Below are 10,498 nucleotides of genomic sequence, written 5' to 3'. Positions count from 1 at the left end.
CCAGTCCAAGCAACAACACACCCTGCTTCAGTACAGGGCCCCTCCAGTCCAAGCAACAACACACCCTGCTTCAGTACAGGGCCCCTCCAGTCCAAGCAACAACACACCCTGCTTCAGTACAGGGCCCCTCCAGTCCAAGCAACAACACACCCTGCTTCAGTACAGGGCCCCTCCAGTCCAAGCAACAACACACCCTGCTTCAGTACAGGGCCCCTCCAGTCCAAGCAACAACACACCCTGCTTCAGTACAGGGCCCCTCCAGTCCAAGCAACAACACACCCTGCTTCAGTACAGGGCCCCTCCAGTCCAAGCAACAACACACCCTGCTTCAGTACAGGGCCCCTCCAGTCCAAGCAACAACACACCCTGCTTCAGTACAGGGCCCCTCCAGTCCAAGCAACAACACACCCTGCTTCAGTACGGGGCCCCTCCAGTCCAAGCAACAACACACCCTGCTTCAGTACAGGGCCCCTCCAGTCCAAGCAACAACACACCCTGCTTCAGTACAGGGCCCCTCCAGTCCAAGCAACAACACACCCTGCTGCAGTACATATTGTAGCTACCAGAAGGGCTCCGTGCAGCTCGGACTTCCGCCGAAATCATAATGACGTCAACGGTGAGTCTTGGTAGATGTATTGCCGTCAACGGGAGGTTATTCACAATGATGTCCGAGTGATAAGAGTCATTATATTGACAGGTGTGTTATTGTTGACCTACTCTGAGCTTAGAAATCCCGGTGTCCAGGCAGGCAAACGGAGGAGCATCACTAAAACGTCTATCAAGGCAGTTTGAGTTTCAGAGCAGGGGGCAGGACACGCTTGATGTCTCTTCTTGAGTTTTCTTTAGTTCTTTCGAATATAAATCTTTGCATCTCGTTCATTCAGGATTTACGTGCATGTATTTACAAGTAAAAGTAGAAAGTTTAAACAATTATTATAATAACTTTCTTATAAAAAAAAAAACGAAACAAAAACCATCAAATCAACCAGGTGATATATAGTACAGGTATGCAGTGTATTTACAGGTCTGCAGTGATGACCGATTCACTATACATGAGTCTGTTGGCATCGGCCAGCAGCGCGGACGTCTGTGAGGGGTCCAGCTGTTGCAAAGCCTTCTGGGACATGTGTCCGTACACCTGCATGGTCCCGCCCCCTGGCAGGGCGGATATTGCCACGCAGTGTGACAGCAGAGGCGTGTTCGCATCCTGATTGGACCCCGTGGAGGGCACGCTTGTCACGTGACCGGTGCTGGTGGAGCCGCTAGCGCTGCTGGGAGATCTGCTCTTGGGCGGGGGGAGGTGCTGCACCACCCTGGGGGGGCCCTGGGCCTGAAAGTGGGCCGCAGGGAAGGCAGCATAGCCTGGGGGGATGGGGTACCCGTTGACAGGGATGAAGCGTTGGTGTTGGTTCTGGGCCATGGGCGCTCCATGGGTCATAGGGGTCCAGCCTGCCATCTGGTGGCCTGGATGACCTTGCGCAGGCATCCCCTGGGCCGGGTAGAGGTAACCTGCAGCGGCGGTATAGCGCGGGTTGCTGAGATTACTGACCGGACTGGCGCTCAACGAGGTGGTCTGAGTTGTGGCGTTGCCCCCGCCTCCTGATGGAGTACTAGAACTAGCGTGGGATGACAGCCCCTCCCAGGCCCTCAGACGGCCATGGATATCTTTGAAACGTGGTCTTCTCGTCGGGCCCTCCTGCCAGCACTCTGTCATCAGGCCGAAGACCCTGGGGGGGCAGTCCTCTGGGCAGGGCAGCAGCTGACGTTTCCTCACCATCTCCATGACCTCCTGGTTACTGAAGCCGTAGTAGGGCTGCAGGCCGTAGCTGAAGATCTCCCAAAGCACCACACCAAACGCCCAGATGTCTGACTCCGACGTGAACTTCCCATAGGCAATGGACTCTGGAGGCATCCAGCGGATAGGGAATAAAGCCTTGGGCTGGACCCTGGAATAATAATAATACAGTTATTTTATAAAGAAATAAAAAACACTTGTAAATACCAAAAGTTACTTTATATAATTTATATACAAGATTCATCAAAATCAGGGGGAACGTAAAAGCAGACTAAACATAACAGCAATGACAAACTAACCAGGTGAGTACACTAAACATAACAGCAATGACAAACTAACCAGGTGAGTACACTAAACAGCAATGACAAACTAACCAGGTGAGTACACTAAACATAACAGCAATGACAAACTAACCAGGTGAGTACACTAAACATAACAGCAATGACAAACTAACCAGGTGAGTACACTAAACATAACAGCAATGACAAACTAACCAGGTGAGTACACTAAACATAACAGCAATGACAAACTAACCAGGTGAGTACACTAAACATAACAGCAATGACAAACTAACCAGGTGAGTACACTAAACAGCAATGACAAACTAACCAGGTGAGTACACTAAACATAACAGCAATGACAAACTAACCAGGTGAGTACACTAAACATAACAGCAATGACAAACTAACCAGGTGAGTACACTAAACATAACAGCAATGACAAACTAACCAGGTGAGTACACTAAACATAACAGCAATGACAAACTAACCAGGTGAGTACACTAAACATAACAGCAATGACAAACTAACCAGGTGAGTACACTAAACATAACAACAATGACAAACTAACCAGGTGAGTACACTAAACATAACAGCAATGACAAACTAACCAGGTGAGTACACTAAACAGCAATGACAAACTAACCAGGTGAGTACACTAAACATAACAGCAATGACAAACTAACCAGGTGAGTACACTAAACATAACAGCAATGACAAACTAACCAGATGAGTACACTAACCATAACAGCAATGACAAACTAACCAGGTGAGTACACTAAACATAACAGCAATGACAAACTAACCAGGTGAGTACACCAAACATAACAGCAATGACAAACTAACCAGGTGAGTACACTAAACAGCAATGACAAACTAACCAGGTGAGTACACTAAACAGCAATGACAAACTAACCAGGTGAGTACACTAAACATAACAGCAATGACAAACTAACCAGGTGAGTACACTAAACATAACAGCAATGACAAACTAACCAGGTGAGTACACTAAACATAACAGCAATGACAAACTAACCAGGTGAGTACACTAAACATAACAGCAATGACAAACTAACCAGGTGAGTACACTAAACATAACAGCAATGACAAACTAACCAGGTGAGTACACTAAACATAACAGCAATGACAAACTAACCAGGTGAGTACACTAAACATAACAGCAATGACAAACTAACCAGGTGAGTATATGTTCAATGTTTTGGAAATCGAATGCTCACTATTTTTGGCTCTTTAAAAAGTCTTTATTTCATAATGTATTTAATGTTTCAAAAAATAATCTACATTTTTTTTATTTTAAAACATGATTATATTTGTATAATCAAACCGAAACCGAACCGACCTAAAACAGTACTAATCGTTCAGCACTACTGACCACAAGTCAGAGACTACTATGATGACACACCAAATGCTTTTAATCCATCATTTTCGTCTTCTTCTAATGCCTCTTAAAGGGGAAAGTAAACTAAAAGTAACTGAAAGTAATCAGATTAGTTACCGCATTTGGGTAATCCAAAGGTTTGGGTAATCCAACTGTAACAGATTACATTTAGAAAGCAACCTGCCCAACCCTGGTTGGAGGTGTAGATCTCTCTGGACAGGCCCAGGTCAGAGATAGGGCTAGGGTTAGGATGTGTACATACCTGTAGTAGTCTGAGGTGTAGATCTCTCTGGACAGGCCCAGGTCAGAGATAGTGCTAGGGTTAGGGTTAGGATGTGTACATACCTGTAGTAGTCTGAGGTGTAGATCTCTCTGGACAGGCCCAGGTCAGAGATAGGGCTCGTGCTAGGGTTAGGATGTGTACATACCTGTAGTAGTCTGAGGTGTAGATCTCTCTGGACAGGCCCAGGTCAGATATCTTGACGTGGAGCTGTTCTCCCACCAGGATGTTACGGGCTGCCAGGTCCTTATGGACGAAGAAGTGACTGGCCAGGTACTCCATCCCAGCAGCCACCTAGAATAGAATAGAATTTTCTGAGTCACAGAAATGTATCTCCTGCCTATCTCAACACCACACCACCTCCACACAAGTTCCGAGGCAAAGGATCTGCTACGGAACAGCGCCCCTGGATGGAGAGCAATTTGTGCAAGTTATGGTAGTTACCTGTAAGGCCAGGTGCAGGAAGTCTCCGTGGTCCAGGCTGGACTTGACGGTCCCGTCCTCGTCGCTACTACAGCCCACATCAGAGTGAGGAGAGCGCATGATGAGGAACTCGTGGAGGTCCCCTTGGTTCAGGAACTCAAACAGCATGCAGACAGGCTGTTCCTGGGTCACTACACCCAGCAGACACACCACGTTGGGATGTTGAAGCTCAGCCATGACCGACGCTTCCTAAACAGACCGATAGATAGGTACTTTATTAACACACAGTGACACATTTCATGCGAAACAGCAGTAGAGTAGGGGGCGGGGGGCAAGTAACTGACTAGCCTGATGGTCCGGGGGTAGAAGCTATTGGCCAGCCATGATGCTCCTATACTGCCTGCATCTGAGTGACGGAAACGGGGCTCGGGTGGCTGGGGTCCCCGATGATCTTCTTGGCCTACCTGCAGGTATCCTGGAGGGCAGGCAGTGTGCGCCCATAGGTGCATTTGGCTGAGCGCACCACCCTCTGTAGCGTCTTGCGGTCCACGGCGGGCGGAGTTGCCGCACCAGGCTGTGATGCAGCCAGACAGTACGCTCTCGATGGTGCTCCTGTAGAACACCTTGAGGGCCCTTTCGTTCTGTAATCCGTGATGGTCAGGAGCCCCTGCCACATCGTGTCCAACTCCACTTTATCCCTGTACATGTGTTTCGCCATGTTGATCGGTGTGAGTAGGTCGTAATGGTTTCGTTCAACGATACTATTGTCCCCGGTCACCTTGCCGTGTTTATAAGCAGCATACCCCTCCTTCAGTTTCCCTACAATCCTCTGCCATCAATCTACGGTTTTTGATTCGGGTAAGTTTTGAAAGTCACCATCAGTATCAAGTTATTGATGCATTTAAAAAAAATTAAACCTGTGACTGAATCGACATAATCATTGGTGTTATCCACAGGGGCGACCCGGAAAACATATTCCAGTCCACGTGATCAAAACACAGTGTATTCGACCGTGTATTCTGATTGGTCGGAGCAACGCTGTACAGACCGGAACCCCGGAACTTCCCTCTTGAATCTTTGTTTGTAGGCAGGGATAAGCAAAATGGCCTCAGGGTCAGGTTTACCGAAAGGAGGACGAGAGACGGCCTTATACCTGTGTCTGAGTAGGACAGTCAATGTGATGGTAATAATTTGGGAGCACGGAATTCAAACTACTTTTGTTCCACCGTCTCCGGGAAATCGGGAAGGTCGTGTGGACAGGGAGCACCCAGCTATTCATGTTCCAATAGTTCTGCCAGGCTGTACAAAGTAATGCACGAAACAAATGTAAAAATAACAAATGAAAAAAAGAATGTTGAAACCTGCATTGTTTAATAGGGGGCTCGGAGCGAGGCGCCATCTTAGCCAAGGAAAAAGAAGAATCAATCAAAGATAGCATCAATGAACATTACAATACAATGTCATCAATATTAACATGCCTGTTGGAATTCACCCCACTGGCCAGGGCTGGAGTAGTCCTTCAGGGTCTTGATGGCAACCAGCTGGGCTTGCTCCATACCAGGCAGGTACAGGTGGCCCTTGTAGATCTTACCAAATGCACATTCACCTAGCTCCTCCATGAACCGCACTGCAGAGAGGGGGAGCTCCTTGGTCTTACTCTGGAGAAAGAGAGAGAGGTGAGGGAGGATGGAGGGAGAGAAAGAGAGAGAAGGAGTGAAAGGGAGAAGAAAGAGAGAGAGAAAAATGGAAGGGGCGAGAGAGGGGACAGAGAAGGGGAAGAGAGGTTACATGCTGACCACACCGCTCGTGTTACGTGCGGAAGCGTTGCAAAATAAATGTACACATACATGCTATTCAATCATTTGATCCAAACTGATCAATGAGTGTCTGTGTAGCCAGGTATTTTTTACGCGTGATGCGCTGCAAGTCCCGACTCTCCCCTCTCCTCATTGGTTTTTAGGAGCATATACCCACGTTGGTGATTGAAAGCTGAACTGAGGTCCACACTCCAGTCCAGTTGGTTGTGGTAATGCACCTTAAAGTTGGTTGCCAACCACCATATAAAGCCCACAGAAGAAGAAGACGAAGAAGAAGACTGAATGAGGAGAGATTACTGGAAACGAAGTTTCCTCTTTTATCAGTGGGGTTATTGCTGGAGTAGAGAACACACAATTGTGCGATTCAAAAATGGGTCAAAATTCTAGAAAGATCCAGGAAATGAATAACAACCCAATGTTTATATATCAGGACAAATTAGTTAGTAACAGCAGGCTATTTAGCTAAATGTCCATTCATGTTTCGCGTGTTTTTCGACCTGTCCACAAACTAATACAGTTGGCTCATGCCTGGTCTGGTCAGCATGTTAATTAAGTGCTGAAATTTCAATTCAGCTCAACATACTCAACACTCATAATTATCTCATAATTATCTCGGTATGGGTTTGTACGGACCGACATCAAAACTTAACAGCTCACAATTGCTGCTAGTTATAATTGTAGGTAGGCAAAGTGCCTGATATAACTGTGTGTGTGTGTGTGTGTGCACGTACACATGTGTGTTATCGCCTAGGGACATCATAATTACCGATTATTCTCGTACTGTATCCATTATCTCCTTTCTTCAGCTCAAGTCGTCAATAAATCCCTTAAACCCCAGACACAAAATACATAAGCGCACCAACACTCCAGCCAAGAATCTGGCAACACACTACCAAACATAAACAACAATAAACTGACAGGTTAGTGCCGATTTGAGAAATTGCCGGTAATTAATTTTCTCCAGAATTATTAAAGCGGAATGAAGTGGCCCAGTAATAACAGAAGAAGGTAAACGTTTGGTTTAAGGGATGACAGACATGTGTAATTATCGATCCAGCTTTGGACTGAACCATGAGAAACAGAGGGGAAGCCAAGAGGGCCAGCCAGTTGCATGGTTATGAATTTGAATGCAGAACACTGATAATCCCCCCTCTCTCAAAACAAATATGTATGGACCAAACTCCACAATTACTCGACTTGTACAACACGTAGAGAAATCTTCACAACACATGTTGGAAATCAGGGTCAGATTCCATATCTATTCCAGTCAATTCAGAAAGTAAACCAAATTCCAATTCCACACTTTCCTGATTGAAAAACCTTGAAGAGAATTGTCATTGCAGTGTACTTCCTGGATTGAATGGAATTGACCCCAAGCCTTGTTCATCTTCAGTCATGAGTCAGATGCACTACAGTAAAGGGGACTTCACTATTTTATCTTTCTAATTCAACATAGTCTTTGAAGTTTTAGGTTCCATAACCTTTCATATTGTCTTGTCATCCCAACAGCCTTCAGATAGCCTCTTCTGTCCTACAGTCTCATATCTCTGAGCTGTCCAGGTGATCTTACAGGGAGGAGGAGGAGGAGGAGGAGGGGGGTTATAGGGGGCTCACAGCTCAGTCAGGACAGACAGAAATAAAAGGTGAAGAGAGGAGGCGATGAGAGATTCCAGGAACTCCCAAATAGGAAATTAAATTCCTGACAGAGGCCACAGTCAGCTGGGGGAAGGGGGGGATTCTGCTGGGGAAGGGGAAGGGGAGGAGTGTTTGGGGGAGGGGGCTGGTTAGCAGTGGAATGGTGAATAGGGGATGTTACTGTTATGATGAAAAGGGGGACAGATGTTTTTGGTTTGGGTTACTCCCTCCCGCGGACAAACCAGGCTCCTCCCTGGAGCGCAAAAACGCAGGGGCCGCGCTGCGCCACCGTCCCGAACAACGACTCCCCGGGTGACCCTGGACCAAGGCCCGATTGCTTACGGTGACACTGACGAGGATGACATGAGCAGTGGGGCAGATGTTTTTCGTACTGTGACAAAAGAACACAGTCTGCCTCGGGACAGGAATGCGTGTGTGCGTGCGCGTGTTTGCGTGCGTGTGTGACGGGGCCCACAACACAGCACAGTCTAATACACCGAGCCAGCCCACAGCTGTAGCGTGGACGGGGACCACAACACAGCACTGTCTAATACACCGAGCCAGCCCACAGCTGTAGCGTGGACGGGGACCACAACACAGTCTAATACACCGAGCCAGCCCACAGCTGTAGCGTGGACGGGGCCCACAACACAGTCTAATACACCGAGCCAGCCCACAGCTGTAGCGTGGACGGGGACCACAACACAGTCTAATACACCGAGCCAGCCCACAGCTGTAGCGTGGACAGGGCCCACAACACAGTCTAATACACCGAGCCAGCCCACAGCTGTAGCGTGGACGGGGCCCACAACACAGCACTGTCTAATACACCGAGCCAGCCCACAGCTGTAGCGTGGACGGGGACCACAACACAGCACTGTCTAATACACCGAGCCAGCCCACAGCTGTAGCGTGGATGGGGACCACAACACAGTCTAATACACCGAGCCAGCCCACAGCTGTAGCGTGGACGGGGCCCACAACACAGCACTGTCTAATACACCGAGCCAGCCCACAGCTGTAGCGTGGACGGGGACCACAACACTGTCTAATACACCGAGCCAGCCCACAGCTGTAGCGTGGACGGGGACCACAACACAGTCTAATACACCGAGCCAGCCCACAGCTGTAGCGTGGACGGGGACCACAACACTGTCTAATACACCGAGCCAGCCCACAGCTGTAGCGTGGACGGGGACCACAACACTGTCTAATACACCGAGCCAGCCCACAGCTGTAGTGTGGACGGGGACCACAACACAGTCTAATACACCGAGCCAGCCCACAGCTGTAGCGTGGACGGGGACCACAACACAGCACTGTCTAATACACCGAGCCAGCCCACAGCTGTAGCGTGGACGGGGACCACAACACAGCACTGTCTAATACACCGAGCCAGCCCACAGCTGTAGCGTGGACGGGGACCAAAACACAGTCTAATACACCGAGCCAGCCCACAGCTTTAGCGTGGACGGGGACCACAACACTGTATAATACACCGAGCCAGCCCACAGCTGTAGTGTGGACGGGGACCACAACACAGTCTAATACACCGAGCCAGCCCACAGCTGTAGCGTGGACGGGGACCACAACACAGTCTAATAGACCGAGCCAGCCCACAGCTGTAGCGTGGACGGGGACCACAACACAGCACTGTCTAATACACCGAGCCAGCCCACAGCTGTAGCGTGGACGGGGACCACAACACTGTATAATACACCGAGCCAGCCCACAGCTGTAGTGTGGACAGGGACCACAACACAGTCTAATACACCGAGCCAGCCCACAGCTGTAGCGTGGACGGGGACCACAACACAGTCTAATACACCGAGCCAGCCCACAGCTGTAGCGTGGACGGGGACCACAACACAGCACTGTCTAATACACCGAGCCAGCCCACAGCTGTAGCGTGGACGGGGACCACAACACTGTATAATACACCGAGCCAGCCCACAGCTGTAGTGTGGACGGGGACCACAACACAGTCTAATACACCAAGCCAGCCCACAGCTGTAGCGTGGACCACAACACAGCACTGTCTAATACACCGAGCCAGCCCACAGCTGTAGCGTGGACGGGGACCACAACACAGTCTAATACACCGAGCCATCCCACAGCTGTAGCGTGGACGGGGACCACAACACAGTCTAATACACCGAGCCAGCCCACAGCTGTAGCGTGGACGGGGCCCACAACACAGTCTAATACACCGAGCCAGCCCACAGCTGTAGTGTGGACGGGGCCCACAACACAGTCTAATACACCGAGCCAGCCCACAGCTGTAGCATGGACGGGGACCACAACACAGTCTAATACACCGAGCCAGTCCACAGCTGTAGCGTGGACGGGGCAATAACACTGTGGACGTATGTCGAACAGCATCAGTTTACACCATAACACATCCAGGATAATCTGCTGAACAGGTTGGAGACAGATAGGAACATAGAAAGAATGTTGGGCTGACTGTGGTAATGATCCGAAGAAGAATATGAAGCATGCATAGCTGTCAAACATCACAAAGAACCCCAGTGAGAAGTCGAGAGAAAGAGAGAGAGAAGGAGCTGCAGCTGAACATTCCTCATCCTGCTGAGCTCTGATAGAGATCTTAGGCTCTGGCATGAACGGGGTCACACACGTAGGTAAACACACACACACACACACACACACACACACACACACACACACACACACACACACACACACACACACACACACACACACACACACACACACACACACACACACACACACACACACACACACACACACACACACACACACACACACACACACACAAAAGTGCACTCACGTCCGCACACACGCATGAAATACTTAATTTGAATCCACCAATCAAATTGACAAAAAAAAAAA

The 10,498-nt window shown here is 49.0% G+C and overlaps 1 protein-coding gene across 1 annotated transcript in view; it reads right to left on the bottom strand.

The window, feature by feature from the left end:
* Positions 1–841: 841 nt before the first annotated feature.
* Positions 842–10,498, bottom strand: part of LOC124038025 (inactive tyrosine-protein kinase transmembrane receptor ROR1-like) — a 223,050-nt gene continuing 213,393 nt past the window's right edge. Inside the window, exons 10-13 of the mRNA XM_046353389.1 lie at positions 5,654–5,833; positions 4,197–4,424; positions 3,901–4,046; positions 842–1,946 (exon numbers count right to left, since the gene is read on the bottom strand). Of these exons, the coding sequence (XP_046209345.1) occupies positions 1,019–1,946; positions 3,901–4,046; positions 4,197–4,424; positions 5,654–5,833 (1,482 nt within the window). The 3' untranslated portion in view covers positions 842–1,018. The remainder of the gene's footprint in view (positions 1,947–3,900; positions 4,047–4,196; positions 4,425–5,653; positions 5,834–10,498) is intronic.

Source organism: Oncorhynchus gorbuscha, linkage group LG06, assembly GCF_021184085.1.
Source record: "Oncorhynchus gorbuscha isolate QuinsamMale2020 ecotype Even-year linkage group LG06, OgorEven_v1.0, whole genome shotgun sequence".
Taxonomy (NCBI): Eukaryota; Metazoa; Chordata; class Actinopteri; order Salmoniformes; family Salmonidae; genus Oncorhynchus; species Oncorhynchus gorbuscha.
This window is presented reverse-complemented; position numbering and strand designations above follow the sequence as displayed.